The sequence below is a fragment of the Scleropages formosus genome, chromosome 12 (assembly GCF_900964775.1).
Source record: "Scleropages formosus chromosome 12, fSclFor1.1, whole genome shotgun sequence".
NCBI classification, from domain to species: domain Eukaryota; kingdom Metazoa; phylum Chordata; class Actinopteri; order Osteoglossiformes; family Osteoglossidae; genus Scleropages; species Scleropages formosus.
Genome location: NC_041817.1, coordinates 17456183 through 17475918, shown reverse-complemented (window position 1 = coordinate 17475918; position 19736 = coordinate 17456183). Strand labels below are relative to the sequence as shown.

The 19736-nt window shown below is 45.4% G+C and overlaps 1 protein-coding gene across 5 annotated transcripts; it reads right to left on the bottom strand.

Moving 5' to 3' along the window:
• Window positions 1-65: 65 nt before the first annotated feature.
• Window positions 66-18621, bottom strand: LOC108920716 (myc box-dependent-interacting protein 1-like). 5 transcript variants are annotated; one of them, XM_018729681.2, is made up of 18 exons: window positions 18388-18621; window positions 12203-12283; window positions 11761-11815; window positions 11503-11597; window positions 10982-11077; window positions 10798-10905; window positions 10165-10257; window positions 8909-8994; window positions 8506-8581; window positions 8342-8397; window positions 7901-7945; window positions 7332-7404; window positions 6677-6805; window positions 6274-6354; window positions 4856-4879; window positions 2805-2879; window positions 2615-2713; window positions 66-2520 (listed from the first exon to the last, which is right to left on the bottom strand). In XM_018729681.2, the coding sequence occupies exons 1-18, from the start codon at window positions 18466-18468 to the stop codon at window positions 2419-2421; spliced, it is 1455 nt and encodes a 484-aa protein (XP_018585197.1). In that variant the 5' UTR covers window positions 18469-18621; the 3' UTR covers window positions 66-2418. The 5 variants fall into 5 exon arrangements, with proteins under 5 accessions (XP_018585197.1, XP_018585199.1, XP_029112722.1 ...); XM_018729683.2 differs by lacking the exon at window positions 6274-6354; XM_029256889.1 differs by lacking the exons at window positions 66-2520; window positions 2615-2713; window positions 2805-2879 and adding an exon at window positions 3229-4408.
• Window positions 18622-19736: the final 1115 nt, after the last annotated feature.

Here is a 19736-nt window from a genome sequence, read left to right as displayed (position 1 = left end):
ATAAAAACTAATAATAATAAAACTAACATCTCCAGACAAAGGAACAATGACCAAGGGATGTGGAATTCAATCAAAGTTTAATTTCACTGACAGGAGGGTTACAGGGTTGTTTGAATGGACACAGCCTACCCTTCATTACAGTCCAAGGGTACTGATACGTGTGCAGGTCTTGCTCTTGTTTGCATACAATGTCTTAAACACAGAAACATTGTAAACGTACCATAAGCCCATTGCGTGCATGCGTTTGGACTTTGCTGTGTTGAGACACAGTGGGAGTGGCTTTGACCTAGTGAGTCCAGCCCAGCAAGACACTCACTGTAGGGTCAGAGGTCAATCACACCCATTTGGATATTGGTCAACAATGGTGTCACGAAGTACTAGTATCAGCAGCAGGACTGCTAGTTATCTGAGCAAAACCTCAAACACACAGACTGCTGGTTCGAGCGCACAGTTCCATGTTAAACTCGGAGCTGAAAGGGGCCCTCGTGACAGCACAACCATATGACCAAACAAAATTTCCACAGAAACGCCGTGGAAACAATTGACAAAGAGCATTTTCAAGCAGCTATTTTTAATTTTTTTTTTTTTTTTTTTTTTTTGCTGGTATGTTTGATGCTGTGATACATCAAAGATTCTTCACAAAAAGAGATTAAAATATTAATGCCACCCCCCCAAGCACCATACTGCTTCAGTTTCAGAATACAAACAGAAATCAAACTCTTACTAATAAATGTGACTGCTCAAGGCCTGTCAAGAAAGTAACAGATACCACTCTTGGGCCATCTCAACAAAGTAACTGTCCTGGGGCTACAGCAACTAGAGCGCTCACAAATGCCATTTCACAGTTAAGGCAGTAACTACAGTGTTTTGGAGTATTACCGGGGAAAACAATTTGAGTCCTCAGTGTGCTCTCAAAAGTGATGACGCAGAGAGAGATGGAATTTACCATAAGAATGGACTGGAAGAACAACGACTCTGGTTTGAAGGTGAGGAGCACGAACGGAAACCTCAAACTGTAGGTGCGGACCTTCTAGAAATGAGTTCAAACTTTGAGCGGCATGTCATCCAGGTTGATGAAATAGCCTTTCGTCTTCGTTTCATTGTCTTTTAGATGCACTGCTATAGACTGATGTATATTGAGGGGTGACAGTTTACCCCATTCCAGAATCAGTATTCTATAATATGCATCCCCAACTTTCCCATGATAACCATGAGCTCCCTATAGAGCACACCTTTCTGAAGCCGTTTGTCTTCTTCTAGTTAGCCTGTTTTTTTAATATAGATAAAAGAAAATTTGATTTCAAGCCAGAAAGGGCATGACCACCTCATAAAGGTTCAGCCTGCTGTCCATTTAATGTACTGAAACAATTTAACTTGTTTCATGAAGGTTGCAGTTTCTAGTCCCAGAAGGGAACAGTACTGCTGTATGTGTGTGCAAACTGAATTGTTTCAGTAAACATCCAAAGCTACCTGGGAAAATTACAGTATCTCAGTAAGAGCATCTTCTAAGCAGGAACATAAAGAATAACGCATCCAAAGTTTATTTAAGTAATAACTGCCACCTGAAGGAGATCCTGAGAACACTTGGCTTTGGGAGAAGTAAAGCAAACCCCTGTGACAAGATGACATGTGGAGGGGACACATCTTGGTAAAATGCCATCACAGGCACATACACAGCAATTGTCACTTTGGCTAACCTACCTCATAACAGGATATCATGCAGCTTTGAAAACTTATTTTAAACAATAGCATTTAAACAGCATTTTAACCTTCCACTTGTCGCCTTAAATGATATGTTCCTCAGGCCTTTCCATTTGTTAATGTTTCCACACAAAAAAAAAAAAAAAAAAAAAAAGAAGAGGTAAAAAGCAAAAACAAGAAGGTGATGGGGTGAGAGTTCATTGTCATTTTACTGCTGACCCCAGATGTTTAAAGAGGGGTGTGGAGTGAAGGGACAGGAACATATATAGGATGTGGACAGGTGTACATCAACACCGCCGAGCAACGATTATGATACAAGAACCTTGAGAAAGTCACTGAGAAGGAGAAAACCAAACTTGTCCCAGGAGGAGGTAAAAAGCACATGGTTAGAACAGTGCATGTGACTGCTTCACAGTCCACTTTTACAAAAGCAAACCCGGCCACGGTTTTTAAAAAAAAATAAATAAAATTTAAAAAATAATTAATTAAATCAGTAACACAACAATGAACTCGCCACCATGAGGAAGAGAGAAAAAAAAAAAAAAAAAAATGCCACCTGAGTCACTTTTCCAGCACACGCAATTCATGTTAGGTCTGTGGTGGTACATAATGCAGTTTTGATCATAATTCCCACAGAGTGGCCGGACTTCCAGTGCGTTGGAATGACGGGGCACGCAGGGCTAGGGTCTGAGAGACTCCTGAAGTAGGTCAACCCCCTCACAGCTTCTGGGTGAAGTTCTCTGGGAACACTCCCTTAGCTCTGAGGTCTTTGTTCTGAAGCCAGTAGGCCTCCTTTATTCCCAGGAGCCAGCCCTCATCCTGAGAACATATAGCAGACATTGAGACATGACCCATGGAACGACAGCCTGGCAGCATCCGCTTACTCGGAGTAAGATTGCGAACCAGTGCTGACCTGCTCCTCCGAGTCGTAGGTGATCACCAGCACCACTTCTCCGGCTTTTATTTCGAGTTCATCTTGATCAGTGGCTGCGTAGTCATGCATTGCCTTCACCTGTGGACCCACACACAGGAAATTTGGATAATCTGATCAAGGACTATTACATATTGCACAAACTGCGACCCGTGAGGCCAAATTTATTTACTTTGTAAAGGAAGCCTGGTGGCATCTCAGAGTCATCCGACGATCCATTTGTCGTTCCTGGCAACGTCTCCGCGGTCTTCCAGGATCAAGCAGCAGCAAGCAGAGGAAAAACAAAATCCAGATGTTTAAAGCACAGTGGAACTGTAGGGATGCGGGTTTCACATAATGCCTACTTTCATCAGTGGAAGTGTGTGATGAGTATATGAGAAGGTATGTGAGACAACGGTCACTCAGCAACCATGTGGATAAATGAATCATATTTACCCACACACAGAGTCTGAAAGCACTCGTCCCGAGTGGGGTCGCAGTGGGCCGAAGCCTAACCCGGCAACACAGGACGCAAGGCTGGAGGGGGAGGGGACACACCCCGGACGGGACGCCAGTCCGTCGCAAGGCACCCCAAGCAGGACTCGAACCCCAGACCCACCAGAGAGCGGAACCCGGCCAAGTCTGCTGCGCCACCGCACCTCATATTTACCTTTTCTGCTAATATTCAACATGAATATGATGTGTACCCAGCTTTCTGCTACACTTTCTCTGACCCCAATACCAACCCCCCCATTTCTGCCCCAAGTATGATGGCGATCATCATGTGAGCAGAGAAGCCTCTCCCAAATTTTCCCTGGCAGAACATATTTAGACCCACAGAAGATCTCAACAAGACAGGCAACATCCTGACTTTGCACAACTATTCTTAATTGTATATCTACTGATGCTACAACTGCTGCTATTGCCAGGTATTTGTAATCTGCAGTACTCTACTTATGAGAAAAGGTTTGTGAACCCTTTGAAATTATCATTGATGACCTCTAAAATGGGATTGAATTTTCACCTAAGTAAATAATTTATTACTTGGATTAAACAAATCGCACACACAAAATAGTACATTATCATATCTTTCCTGAACATACGGAACAAATAAGCCAATCCTGAAATCTAGATAATTGCAGAGGATTTACAAACTTTTCTTCAGAATTGTTTGTGCAGATCTGTCCATTTACTCTATTTTATTTAATATATTCCTTTATCGACCTACAAAATGGACACACTTACACTCTGGTTCTGATATTCTACTGCCTGTGCACCTTGTTCATCTGCCCCCCAAGCCTGGTGTCCACTGTCATCCCAGCCTGCCTGTACTTCCGCTGGATATTCCTCTTCCAGTCCTACCTGGGCCCCATCATTGTCCCAGTCCGCCTGCGCAGCTTGGGCCCCATCATCGTCCCAGCCCGCCTGCACGGCCTGGGCCCCATCATCGTCCCAGCCCGCCTGCATGGCCTGGGCCCCATCATCGTCCCAGCCCGCCTGCGCGGCTTGGGCCCCATCATCGTCCCAGCCCGCCTGCGCAGCTTGGGCCCCATCATCGTCCCGGGCCCCATCATCGTCCCAGCCCGCCTGCGCAGCTTGGGCCCCATCATCGTCCCGGGCCCCATCATCGTCCCAGCCCGCCTGCGCAGCTTGGGCCCCATCATCGTCCCGGGCCCCATCATCGTCCCAGCCCGCCTGCGCAGCTTGGGCCCCATCATCGTCCCAGCCCGCCTGCGCAGCTGACTGCCCCTCGCTGTCCCACTGCTGCGACTCTTCTGTGGCAGGGGTTTGCTCAGGCTACGTGAACGAGGAAGGGGCATTACAGGTGTGTGAAGGGTGGACAAATTGAAGCAGGCAAATGGGTGGAAAGGGAAAGGAGTGTATGAGGAACAAGCACAAAACAGAGCAAAAAAAGGAGTGTAGAGAGACAAATTCATAGTCTTTAAATTATATTCACAGGCAGAAATGTCAGGGGGAAAAAAAAAGAAAAAAAAAAAAAAATCTGCTTTAGTCTCCCCCCCATGCTGTTCTCGGAGCTGTCACTGAGGCCAGGTAAGGTTGTAGCACCTGAATATATCTCGAGATCAACATGAGATGAAGGGACCATTACGAAACTAAAAACTCAGAAAGAGCCAAGCATGTGATACTGGAAATTCGGAACCACTGGGATTGTCAAACTTACTCCTAACCAATTCGAAAGAAAGAGGAGAAAAAAAAAGAAAAAAAAAAATAGAAAGGCCTTACCTCCCATGCATCCCATGACATGGCCTTCCGTGAGGCAATAAGAATGAGATTGACAGGTAAATATCACAAGAGTGACATCTGTCACAAAGACAAGCACATTCAACCAGAATCCTGGTTTGAATTTTTCATTAAATCTCACATTAGGTTACTGTAATTGACATTTGTTTATTGAGCTGGTGCTTTTCTCCAAAGCCATTTACAATTTTAAGATCCTGAAAATTTTAGGACTTTTTACTGGAGCAATTAGTACTTTGCTCAAGGGTACTACAGCAAGGTGTTTACGTTTATTCATTTAGCCAACGCTTTTCTCCAAAGCAACTTCCAATGAACATTATGTAATAAAATCAGGCCATATTCACCTAAGGAAAGAAGGAGAATAAGCAGGAGGAGGGATTTCAACCTGGATCATTCGAATGCAAGGAAGCTTTAAACACCACACAACCTATTGTTTGGGATTGTATTTTTTTTTTTTTTTTTTCTCAGTGATCAATCTCTTCAATGCCCTAGTGAACTCTGACCTGAATGAAGGACCCCCCCTCCCCCAACAGATGCTGCGTTTCTTCACGAAAACATTAAACTCCAACACAATTAACACTTGTCTTCACTGAATTGTGCTGAAGAGGTTAGTTCGCCACCCACATGCAATGAAGTCAAGTAAACAAAAGAGTACTTGGGTTGCATTTTTACACAAGAGCGCAACAGAGCTCTACATGTTTGTCATATCTGTCCAGCTTATGGTAAAAAAAAAATGGACCCCAAGATTATAACCCCACTGTTCAAAAATAGGGTTTAAAAGCCCTATAAGAATCCATTCCTGGCGAGCTACTTAGTACACTTGCTTTTGTCCTAGCTGAAATTCTTCATAAAAAATTTGGATTGATTAATTGAGGTTTTGAATGAGTTGCACAACTCAGGCTACTTAGAACAAACATGAAAAGGTTAAGTCAGGGTTTTTTAAATTGTTGTAATGCAATTGCTACTGGCAAAGTTGTTTTAGTAAGAAAAAAATCCTCTATTTTTGTTCTATTATGAACCTTTGGGAAAAAAAATTAAAATGGACTTTGAAGATCAGATAAACTGTTTATACCATTTATGCTACAGCCTACTTAAGTACAACTTGAGTAATTTATTGATTAATCAAAATAGCTGAGTGCATTATTCAGGTAATATAGAGGAATATGCACATTTAATAACAAAAATTATAGTGATTTATAATTTTGTGCGATTTGAATTTTCAGTCCAATCAAATCAGAACAGGTGTAAGAGTAGAACAAAACTGAATACCCAGCAGTCCTCCAGGAGTGGAGTTTCACAGTCATGCCCTGTAGCTTCATTCTCTCCTGTTAGATGCTGGTTTTACTGTCCTGACTTTCCTCTCTGGTGCAGAGCCCCTCTACTTCTGCAGAGGAGACACCCACCTGGGAAGCCGGGGACGAGGCCACAGCAGGCAGTGCATCCAAATCCATATCGAGCAGATTCCCCCCTGCAGGGGAAGCACACTGCCACAAGAAGGAGAGAATCAGGCTGTTCACGCAGGATTAGAATGGGACGGGAGTGTGGAGTTGGATTTCTGAAGAGGATGGCACTAGAGGCAAATTGAAATTAACCGGTGGCAGAATAGGCAAGGAAAGCAATGAAGGCAGGAGTTTGTTTAAGGCAGGATTTTTTGATTTTGGGGTTATTTTTATGAAAGCCTTGGTATTTTGAAGAAGTCAAGATAACTTGTGGAAAAGAAGGTTTCTGATGGGGAGATGGAAGTAGAGGAGGTGATGGCAGGGTAGGATGGAAGGTGCCATCATTAAAGGTGGCTGCTCGCCTGACCTGCGCAGGGGACGTGACATTTACGTCGGACACGAGCGCGTCGTCAAACAGATCAATGATGTTCTCCTGTTTGAGATCTTTTGACGGGGTTACTTTGGGCGGAGGTGGCACTGGTGGCCCAGGCTTGAGCTGCAGGATCCGTGAGCATACGCAAGTGTGCACATGCACACAAGATCCAGGACAGTGGTGAGAAAGACAGACACAGCACACCGTTAGCACAAGTTAGTGTCCCACACCCTCCGTTCTCCTTTAAGATGCAGTTAACACACATGTTGACATGCTCTTTGGAGCTGATACAGTATCTCACTCAGCTTTTCCGATCTAATTTTTAGCCACATGCAAAAACAAGAGTTGTGTGCTGTGATTGCGGCCTGTGAGTACACTCCATTTCATCTCCTGCCTGAGTGGAACACAGATCTCCTTCATTTGTTTCAGAATTATTTCTGTGTCACCCCATTACAACTGTAAACTGTGGTTGTGGTGGAATACAACAAAGATGTGTAGAGGTCCTGGAACCAGGGTCCTACGCCACCAGGGCTGCATCCATGTTGACGCCCCAAAATCTGTGCTCACAAAGTCCATACAGTAGTTTCCCCATCCACAACCACTGTTCCTTCTCATTGGCATCAGCCTGACTTTGCTCTAGGGGCAGTACCTTTGACAGAGGTTTGGGAAGACTTGATCCTCCTGAAGATAGGGCATTATTGGTACCCTCTTGCCTGCCATCACTGTGGAAGAGATAAGAGAAGAACAAGAGTACTGCTTAATGTCAGCTTTCTAGTGATCACCACCAGGGATAGCAAGGTACAGGCAGAGTACAGGCCAACAGGTTCACCCCCCCCCCCCCCCCCCCCGATAGTAGTGCTGAATAACATACTTAGAATAGAAAATATGGCCGAGTCACATTCAGTCCCTCCGTCACCATGCCAACATGCTCTCAGTGCATAAATGTAGTAGTTATAAAGTTTGTTCATTATAAACAAGTGTGTCATAAGAGTGGGGTAACTATACTAAACAGAGGCTTAACATTCTAATGATGCAGACTGATGTAGTCCCAGAGAGGCACTGCATACCATGCAGATTGACGCACACCCAGAAAGGCTCCAGCAGTTCCACAGAGGTGCCCATATCATGCAGACTCACACCCTGTGCCACAAGCAACACGCAACCCCAGGACCCGTTCATATTTGCTCTTCCCAGCAGTACATGGCTCACTTCAGTTACCTCTTTCCTGTGGCTGTCGTCTTCTGGCCCTGTTTACCTGCCTTTCTGTTGAGGGTGTGGTTTCATTTATTTTACAAGTCACACACCAGCACAAAATGAAAAACTGCACTCCATATGAACTTTGACGAGCCAGAAATCACATGACATCCAACGACTGACGGAAATGAAAATGTCTCAATAAACAATGTTTAATTATTTTTTTTTAAATGTTCAATAGATGTAGGAATGAACAGGTTAACTGAAACTGTACAATGACAAACAGAAACACTGAATATCAATAAAACATCTAAAATGCAGAAGGGCCATGAAGAATAACAATGTGTAGCAATGTAATTTCTTTAGACATGTATGTAATGAAGTACAGTGCAATGCACGATGACCAGGCATACATATGAAAGTCAACGTTCACATTTGTTTCGGAGTTGACTAATCTTTGCCCACCTTGACTGGTTCTGCTCTTCCAGTTTGGTCATCACCTCATTCAGGCTCTGGCACAACTGAAGGCAGGAAGAGAAGGAGTGACCAAGAGTAGATGTTCACATCTATCATCTGTCCATAATTGATCAACCAATCATTCACTGGTGAAGAGGGAGCTAGTGGCTCACCTTGGCCATCTCCCTGTGGAACTTGTCCTGCAGTCTGGCAACACTCTGGAATGTGTTAACATAAAAGCCAACACGACTGGGGAGAACGTAACAGCCATCAGCACAAGATGCAGAAGAACGTGCAAAAGACACACTGGTGTATAACAAATACTGCAGTTGGGCTGCCTTACCTTCACATTGGTTTCCCTACTCTTTGCTAAAACAACATCATATCCATTCTCCTCATGAGGTCAACTCTCTCACCTGGTATTGAAAAGCCCAATTCTTTCTTTAAAATGTTTCCTTCTTTAGTGTAAATGTATTTCTTTATCAGTGTTATGATTCTGAGTGAGAATAACTTGGTGCAGTTGGGGCTACATCCCCTCTGGCCTCACTGGTCTACTGCTTGCTGGGTGACACTTACCTGTTCCACAGGGATGGAAGCTCCTCCTGCAAGTCTACATTGATCTCTTCAAACACCTTCTGAGCCCTGCCCAATTCTTCCTCTGCCTAGAGATACAGAGAGACGTCAATGTGAAGACTTCACACAGAGTATCACTTGATGCAATAAATTCCCAGCACCATGTCAACAAAAAAAGTTCCCACACTTCTTAAAATTGAAGGAAAAAAAAGGACAGTAACCAATCACAGACTCCAACTTGTACATTGAGAACTACATTTACATTTATTCATTTAGCCACAAGCATTTACTACATTTAGTGTTAGTCCCATTTCAACTGAGATGAACTATGACAATGAATATCAAGTCACGTAGGCTTCCGCGGCCGTTGTCATTAGACTGGAATTTAGCATCTTCTGGAGTAGACCACATTGTCATAGAGACTAGTCCAGACAACTTTAACAAAGAAGATGGTTTCAAGTTGTCACAAACATGGACTCCACTAATCTCATCTATCGCCACCAGATACACCACGGACCAATCATCAAACCACCTCAAAGCTGAACAGCCAATAGACGAACTGTCCCCGGCTGGTACAGCCCCTCAAGGGAGTCTACACGCTGACAATAGGACCCCTTACTTCTTATGATCCCACCCTCCGGCAGATACACGATCCAATCGCACCCCTCACTGACTACAGCCCCGCCCACCAACCACTATAAATACCCAAACTCCTCAATCAACCTAACAGACTACATCAATGATCCGTGAAGACAACGTCTAACGGTTTATGATGCAGAACCCTGAGGATGTTTCCAACATAGGAAACAAAATGTTGGGATTAGTCTCTATGACAATGCAGTCTACTCCGGAAGATGCTAAATTCCAGTCTTATGACAATGAATATCTTAGACTTAAAGCAAAAAATTACAGATTATTAACCCTCCGTCCTACTCTATGTAAATTAATCACTTAAGATCACAGGACCTATCGGACCCCTCCTCATGATATTGTACTGCAGTCATTGAGAGACTAACAGGTTTAACAGGTGATGCTACAGCTCAGTGGCAGAACAAATGTTTCAATTACGCACAACTGAGGAAACTCCCGATTCTATTTCAGTCTACTTAAGACAAGTGGGGTTTAGGAGCTGGGAGAACAGGACTGGGCTTTACTGATGTCCTACACATGCAGAGGACAGGGCTGTAACGGCAGAGGCAGCATGCACAGTTAGCGGGCTGGGTGGGATATAGCAAGGGTGTGAAGGGGTTAAGAGTCACCTGGCTTCTCGACAGGTTAGTTTGAGCAACATGGTGTGCTGACAGTATCCCTTGAGCCCAGCCTGGGGCTGCCTTCTCCAGGAGTGAGACTGGCTGCTCGTGCAATAGTGAGAAAGAGAGAGCAGGGTGCAAAAGAGAAGGGGAGGAATCAACAGCAACAACAAAGAAGAGAGCAAAGGAGGGAGTGTGCGAGAGAAAGACACAAGATGCGTGCCAAGTTACCACATTAAAACAGGCAAGCAAACAGGGCTCTCAGGGTTAAAGATCAATTTATTTTCAAATACAATCAGAGGACCCAAAACACACAGAAATACACTGATAGACACAACAACATTTAAATGAATGCTTTGCAGCTAAAGAAACATGTACTTCTCTGCAGCTGCTGGTTAACTGCACTCAGACTCATGTTTACACTTAACACCAAGACCAATAGCTGCACACCAGGCATCTCTCCTGTGAGAGGACAGGACAGTCAGTTGTGTGTCACTAGTTTGGCTCTATTCGTTTTCTGTTAGTAAGCAGGCTAAATGTCAACAGAATGTCATGTGATGTGTCCCAGGGGACTCTGTTAGTTATGTGTCCATCATTTAGATGCTGAAACTGGTGACAGGAGGTTGTGGAAGACAGCATTACCTTGGCGATCTTTACTTCGTCCTTTTTCTTTCCCTTCTGGAGAGAGGCGAAGTGATGCCGCGCGCTGTCGTAGTCCACCAGCTTCCTGTTCCTCTTGTCGATGCGAGCCTGCGTGGAGGAGCCGACGTGGCCTGAACAAAGGACATCACAGAGACAGAAGAATTTGAGATAAATTGCCTCCTACCTTAATGTCAGGGAACTGGGCCAAGTATGTATCCATTGAGATCAACGCATGGTCCACCAGCTTCTGATGGAAGTCAGTCCACAGAAGGTCGGTGTCCTGAAAGACCAAGAACTCAGCTGAGACACACACAACCACAAAGCCTCCTTCCACTAACTTCAGGGTACTATGTGCTCTCAAACTGAGAGGAGTCTAGTCACACTAACTATGCAGCTTTCATGGTGGCTCTTGCTTCTCTACCCCTTTACCTCTAGAGTGTTGTCCAACTCCTTCTCTATCATCTCCTTCATAGCAAGAGAAGTGGGGAGAGAAAGTAGAGTAAGAGACATGCAGTGATGAAGGTGGTAGATATGGGGAGGACTGAGGAAAGCAGGGAGCAAATGAGAGCGTGTGAAAGAACTCGTCTACCTTTGCGTGCATGTGTGAGCGTGTGCGTGTGGTGTCCGAGCCATGTTGCAGTGCAGAACAAGCGTCTTTATGTCAGAAGACAGAAGAAACCAGGCAGAGGATGAACAAAACCTAACCTCTTTAATGGAGTCCATCTCCTCCTTGCCGTACCACTCTGGCTCATACATGTCCGCCAAGCAGTCCTGCAGCCTCTTGGACGCCTCGTGCATCGCTGTAGGCAACAAGATAGATGAATGTCAGTGAAAGAACAAGCCGACATCCTTCACCGCTTCTCTGCCTGTTGTCTTTAGGTGTCAAGCAGACACAAAGGGGTGGAAATGTTGAGTTTGGACAGTAACACAGGCAGGAAATCTAAGAGTGGTATGAGTTCAGACCTTTAACCGCTGTCAGGTAGGCTCTCAGGTCCTTCTGCAGCTTGGTGCCCTCTCCCTAGGAACACAAACCATGGCGTACGCATGAGATATGAAAAGACGCAGCAGCCAGATGGTTATAAAGGCAGGATGGAGAGATGAGAAGAAAAGTTTGAGGGAGAGACGAAATGAAAACAGGTGAACAGGCAGGACAACAGGTAGTCTGAGCTACCATATTCTGCTTTCTCTTTAACATACCGTACTTCCCTTTCTCCTATAATGTTGAGCTAACAGATTCAGCTTCTATTATTGGCAGGTCTCCAAAAAGGAAGATGGGAAGGAGAGTGACAGGGGATGTATGTGAGAGGCAATGATCAGCTGGGAAGAGACTGAAATAGGAACACCCTTTCATTGGACTGTGGGGGAGGACAGGTGTGTAGAGGGATGGGAATGTGAGGACTCTGACCAGCTGCTTGCTGAAATTATTCACGCCCTCCTCAAACTGCACATCCTTCGTTTCATCTGCTTTACCCAGCTTCTGCAAGACCTGCATGGGAGAAAACTACACGTTATGAAACGTAGTTGTAAGCTTTAATATCAGAAACGGTCACTGCTGATAGACAGGAAACACAGCATCAAGAATGGAGCATTACGTACAAGAACAAACCAGATGTCGTAGCGACGTGTTAAATTTACTGTTACTCACACAACTTTTCAAGGCAGTTTTCAGCATCATTACTTTTTTATTTTTACGCAAGCAGGCTTGTAAAGACCAAAAACACACTTGTATACCAATACATGTCCATCACCCTCTTTACATGACTTTTGAATTTTTCATACTTAATTCATTTTTAAGAGAGAAAGTTTTACCCATTAAGTCAGTATTACCGCAAACCATAATTTCACTGGCCGCTGTCAGCAACAGTCATTTTTAGGTGAACCACTAAATGTCTCTTCGTTGTCAGCTGACTTTCTCTGTCGATTCCTTTTGCTGTCAGTCAGTTTCCCAGTAGTGAGACCCATCGCAGTTTAGCGTTCAGCAATTAGAGTTTAAGCAGAGCAGACAAAGTTTTTATCTATGATTATGGTGTTAATTCTAGCCAAGAGGCACAGCTGCTTGAGAGAACACTGACGCCACCTAGGGACATCAGCTGTCACACAGTACGTTTCCTGGTTGGGAGTCCCACACTGGGAAGCCACCTAATCATCTTCCCAGCTGTCAGTGATTGTCTGATGAGAAGTCCAGTTATTAATAGCAACAAATCTGATTCAGCTGAGAGATCTGTTGCCTAAAGGGCCCTGCTCCACAGCAAGTGGAACCGCTCTCCTGGTTCCTCCCTTGGCTCGTCCCTGATGGTTTGCGAGTGGCCATGCTGCTTTTGCGATCACGCTGCCCCATTTTGTGTGACGACCCCTTCCGAGTCCACGCGTGTTATAACGAAGGAGTCATCTGTTGATGCTTCATCAGTGGACAACGTTGAGAACATACAACCTTTTCTGAAACCTCATTATGCAGCCTCTGAAAATTAAACTCCACTGTTAATCATACTGTGCAGCCTCACATTTATCAAATTTTTCGTTGCACTGGAAGCCAATGTACCAAATGGCATTGAACACTGAAAATAGGACATTGCAAGATTAAACATGACTGTATATTCTTCCTGCATTCCTGGAAATTAATATGGAACTGTCCAGTATTCCATGTTCGGTTGTATTTTGGGACTTGCATGTCTCAAAGGAAATAAGGTTGGGAGAAGTCAGAACGATGATTGATCTTTGGAGAGCTCTGGATTACAGTGATAGAGTAAAATTGATCTAACTTCACAATACTACAACAACCAACACTGTACTTTGTCCATGTTTTCAGGCGAGTCTGATTTTTGCTGTGCCAGTACACACTATGTCAGTTTCTTGACTGTGTCACACACGGAGAGCTTGTTCAAGAATGTGTATCTGCAACAGAACTCCAAACTTTCCTTTTTCTGAGGTCTTCTAAGTGGGGGGGGACAGGAAAAGGATGAGGGAGGAAGCAGTGCACAGGAGAGATATGCTAGGAGAATTAAGACCCATCCAAGAGAAGACGACAGAACCACAGACCTCAGAGGCTGCAGAGGAGCAGCATAAAGCAGCAAAAGATGGAGTCTGAGGAGTGGTGCAGACGGTTCAGGTACACAAAAACATGATGAAGAGAGGATAACAAAAAGGCCTGGGTGGAACAGGAATTTAGTTCAGCTCCCGGAGCTGGTGGTTAAGCTTATCGCCGTGACGAAGGTTTTATCTGGTCACCTGACTCAGCCATACGGCTCAAACACTGAGGCCACCTGGTGCAGAAATCCTGGTCCATGGCGCTGTACAGCACCAAAATGAGAGCGAATTGTGTTTAATTTGCACAGTCACATCACAGCTGAAAGCTCCACTAAATCATGTTCCATAGACATAACTTAGCACACAACTCTGTCCATTATACTTTATCCTTAAAAAGATGCAGGAATATGAAGGAGGAGCGTGGGGGAATTAACAAAAAAGCAAACCAGAAGCCAGGAATGTATCTGAGTACAGATGATGTACCTTGGGTTGAGTTCTTATCATGTGGACCTACTAGCTCGTAAGTGACAGCAGTAGTAGAGGCAAGGCACAAAAACTGGGAATTCAGGAATTTAAGGAAATAAATAAAAAAAAAAAAAAAAAACATGATCTTTGGGCGTGAGCATGGCTCAGATGCTGCTGAGATAGGCACGACAGCATAATCACAGAACTGGACTCAATCAGCAGGCTGTTGATCTAAGCCCCATAAAAGCTCTTGCTTCTGTTGCAGACCAGAGCAAGGTGTGAACCTGTACTAATTTGTAGTGGTTCAGAGGATCTGCAACATGACAAGCCACGGGCCAGAGTACCGAGAAGACCTCACAGACACCCGTTCCACTGCAGTTGGAGATTAGACCCTTCAAAACATGTCATCCTTTCTACTGTGCTTTTCTTGTGGGGGCTCTTAGCCAGGTCTCCCATGAGAACAAGAAAATCCTTCCATGCAAACTGCATTACCTTTATCACCTGACTGATCTTATACATAATACAGTCAAATTCTCAGACTAGCCACTCTGTGCGTTATGATACAACCGTCGTACCATTACATGTAACACGCATGAACTGATGCTTGTAACCACTACAGAGTCACATGGCAGCCAGTCCTAGAACTTACTGGATATATCATAGTATGCATTTTGAAAAACATTGATGACTGTGAGATTTCTCTTACTAAGGGACTGCAGATGCTACAATACAGTTCATGATATTCGCAAGATGGCCTTCTGCAGGAATTTCTCACACAAGGCCCAATTTATCGGTAAATAATATGGTTCTAAGTGCAAGCCACAACCTGACCTTGTCCACAGAGCAGTTGTTCCTCTAGGCCTAAACATAGCTTCATCATTGCCATTAGACTCACCATGAGATAAACAGCTGCCATGCCCAACTTCACAACATTTTCAACTTAGAGTTTACCTCAACCAATGAGAAAGAGAGCTCAGGTAAAATAAAGTACATAAAATGCCACAGATTAATACAGTGTGCACTGTGAACAGTAAGAACAGGGCGATGACCTTCACACATTACCCAGATAATCCACCCATGCTGTCCACTTCTTTAAATCAGAGCACCGTAACCCAGCAAATGAAATCTGCCGGGACATGGTGGGTTCCTTCTTCCAGGATGGCACCCACAGTGTGCTCTGTCTGTGAAGGACCCGTGGTAACTAGATCCCAAACCAGCCAGCACATTCCATCCCCACCCAGCTGCCGTGAAACAATTCAAACCCAGTTCACACCTCTGCATAGTATTTCGATCTACTCGTTTACCTCTGCGATACTTCGGCCAAGACCATCTAGAGGAGATGTCTGAATGCAACCAAGGTAAGTATTTTCTCTTAAAATATTTCAGAGGTGAGGCTTCAGCCGTTTTTTGTGAAAATAGGGGCGGGGTCAGTGACAACTCCCTGGGCCAGTCTCCATCTGTTTCCCCATAGGAATAAAGCAGGTCTGCACACGGTCTCAATTACCATCCAAGTCTGGAACTTTAATGGCTAAACTGTTGGTAGATAAAAGGCCACACTGGGGGGCAGACAGTGTCACTGTTTGTTTTATAGGAACCCAGGATTCACCATAGTTCACTGAGGTTCAGTTTCAGTCCTGAACCAAAAATACCCCCTCCTGCTGGCATGACCACTACCCCAAGCCAGGGTTCATGAGGGATTAGAAAAAGGACTGCAATGTGTGGGCTATTCATAGCCATCAGACAACATCCCACTTGCAGGGAGAGGACAGGTGTGAGGGCGGAGCCATGAACTGGTTGGTCCCAAATGTAGGAAGTACAAGGCTGGTAGGAGGGGGTGGAGTTTGAAACATACAAGGGTGTTGAACATTCAAGTGAGAGACATGCTGGGGAAAGGCTGGGAAGCGGTTGCTATCTATACTAGAAAGGCATGAATGGCTCAAGGGGGTCGGAGAGTAAGTTTTGACATCAGGGTGGGGGAGTCCTCTGGCCCTTAGTTTCTATCCACGATTCAGGAATGAGGTGGGATTTTCTGTCAGCTGTTCCAGTTTAGAAGCCATCCCCCCCCCCCCATGGGCTTCACTAAAGAGGAGACTGACATTCCACACAGAGTAATCAGCTTGATGTGCTGTTCCTTTCAGAGACTTTCCACTTGCTTTTAAATGGCAGCCGGATGCTGTACATTGTGTGGTATCCACCCCCTGAGGGCAGTCTCTTACTCACAGGGACCTACAAACAAAATTAAGCAACTGCTTGCACAGGTACTGCATTGCAAATGTGTCAAGAGGACAATGAGAAAACCGGAATGATGACTTGGGCACAATGCAACGTTCGTCGCAGCAAGAGGGGGGTATGTTTGGTTAACTGTTCAAGTCTGGTTGACAGCGCCAGGAGGGGTAGAGAAGAGGAAGCGAGAAGGGGAAAAGCAAGACATAGTAGATGTGGAAGGAAGCAAGGAAAGAATCCTTTGAATGAAACATGGGAGCTTCCTTTTCCTCTAGTCAAAGCACAGACTCCAAGCAGAATGGATCTAATAATCTAATCTAATATTTAGCTGATGTCTTTACCTTGTTTTACAATGTCAGATTACATTTACTTTTATTCATTCAACTGAGATTTTTCTCCAAAGCCGTTTATAACGTTAATCTACCTTCAATTATTTACCCATTTATACAGCTGGATAAATTTTACTGGAACCAGATAATCAACTATGCAACGATTTAGCCCTTTATAGAGCTGGGTATTCTTAATGGAGTAATTCAGGGGAAGTAGTGCTGCAGTACAAGTAGGCCTCGACCTGGGGACCTTTAGATTACAATCCGACACCCCTAAATACCGCACTTCCTGCTCCTCCTAATTTCACGCAAGCACGCAGGGTTGCTTTCAAAAGTCTCAGCCACCCGAGCAACCTGGCAATACTTTTACAGGAAAAACTGGAGAAGAGTCAAAAGCAAAGCAACCCAAAAGTGTCCTACACCTCTAGAGATTTCTTCAGAAGAGCTGGGAAGCCATGATGACAGACTTACTGCTGAAACATATCAACCAAATGCTTAAAAAAAAAAAAAACACTACATCCCTAAAAATGCAAACATTTGACTGGTACTGTATGTGATCAAATTTCATTTAAACCTTTCCAAAGGATTCCTGTGTATTACCTTGTAATAGAGAAAGACACACACTACACTGGTTATTATACATTAGAGAAATTTTATAAAGGCAAGCTTCATTTGTATATAGGAACAGGACCTTCTACTAAGGGGTAGGGACTCATAATACTTCACTATTCATATTATAAACTGCTATACTCATCTAAGCTTGTACAGAGATGTGTACAGGTCAGTAGTCCCCTGATGAGTGACTGACATCCTCAGTGCTGTTAACATCGCTCTGAATAAGTGGCTTTACAGATCCAGGCTGTTTGAGGGTGAAACCTCCTTGATCTGAAGGAGCCTCAAGGCCAGCCTGCGCAGCAGGGGACAAGCAGACTGGATCCCACACCGTTTTAATTCCCTGCTAATAGTTCCAACACATACAGGTCAGGATTAAAAGGGTCTGACACAGGGAGCCTAGAAAATACAGCTTCAGGGCTCCTGACTGCATACATAATGGACATTAAACCCTGTGCTGGAGCTGAAATCTGTAAAATCTGCTGGTCGTGACTCACTCTTCCTGTGACAGAGGTCAGATGGGAGACCACTTTAGGGATGCAAGGAAGGACTTGAACAAACACAGCTCAGTCCAAGGGCGAAAGAAGTGACATTAAATAAAGTACTGAAAATAAACCCGTTAATTAGTCCCTTCAACACGTTTCCACATCTCTGCGAAACACAGGAATGACGGACGGCTTCGGCTTCCACACTGTGTGGTCCGAGGAGAACGTGCAAAAACATCTGAACGGTTTTCAGACAATGATACGCTATTTATTTTGCAACACTGTTGCAAGGAGAGCCCCAGTGACAGCGAACCAATGAGCGAGTGCGTGCGCGCGCGTGTGCGCGTTTGAGTGACAGACACTGAGAGAGAGAGTCAGAGTGGTTTGACATTGAAACATCGCTACAAAAATAGAGAGGAATGGGGCCCATGTGCCTCGAACCCGAGTCCTACCTTCTCCTGTGCCCTGGTGATCTTTTTCTGCACGTTGCTCGCCAGTTTCCCAGCGCTCACTCCTTTCCCCATCTCAGCCATCTTGTCCTCCGCGGGGGGCTCCTCGATCGGACGTGTGTGTGTGTGTGTACGTGTGTGTCGGGACGGTCTGACGGAGCAGTACAGCAACCGCCGACGAGGCCGATGAACAGGGGGCTGAGACGGCAGAGCCCGGGGTCCGACACTCTGCTGGTAGCGGAGGGGAGGGGAGGGGAGGAAAGGGGGGCGGGGGACGGGGGGGGGGGGGGTTCCTTTTAAAGAGACAGCGCATTGCGCAGCCTCCGACCTCAGTGCGGTTCTGACCTCAGTGCGGTTCTGACCCCCCCCCGGCACAGCAGCTTCAAGACGCACGAAAATAGGCAGATCGAAACACGCGCGGTGAGTGTTTTAAAGGCTGGGGAGGTGAAAATAAATGAAAAGTCCCACTAACTAATGCAGTGCACGCCACCACGGCTCGGTTAGGCTCAGATCAAACCCTGTTGTTTAAGCGCCGGAAACGTCAGCCTGAAATAAAAGATCTCGTTTCCCATCGTCGGACAGTGGCGTGGACGGGCCTCTTAAAGACACACTGCAAGCGGCCAGGCGACCAGGGGAATAGAGGACCAGGCGACCAGGTGACTAGGGGACCAGGCAACCAGGGGAATAGGGGACCAGGCGACCAGGGGAATAGGGGACCAGGGGAATGGGGGACCAGGCGACCAGGTGACTAGGGGACCATGCAACTAGGGGAACAGGAGACCAGGCAACCAGAGGAATAGAAAACTAGGCGACCAGGGGAATGGGGGACCAGGGGACTAGGCGACCAGGGGAATAGGGGACCAGGCGACCAGGGGAATAGGAGACCGGGCAACCACTGGACCAGGGGAATGGGGGACCAGGTGACCAGGTGACTAGGGGACCAGGCGAATAGGGGACCAGGCGACCAGGCGAATAGGAGACCGGGCAACCAGTGGACCAGGAGAATAGGGGACGAGGGGGGCAACCAAGCAACAGTGCAGACCTTATTTTTCACTCTCACAGCGAACGAGTCCATAAATACAGTGACAGCTGGGATAACAAGAGTGTGGTGCTCTAGCCCACAGACAAACACACCACCATGATTGCCACCAGCGCCTTCCTGTTACTAACCTGATAGGCACCTTAAAATGTAACATTACAACAGTTCGCTCTTTTATACAGCAGTGGACTCCTACTGAAGCTGTTCAGGGTTAAGTACCTTGATTAAGGCTACCGCATCACAAGTCAAATACGAGCTCAGAACTTCCAGATTATAAGGTGATTGTCGTAACTACTACGCCACCTGTTGCTTA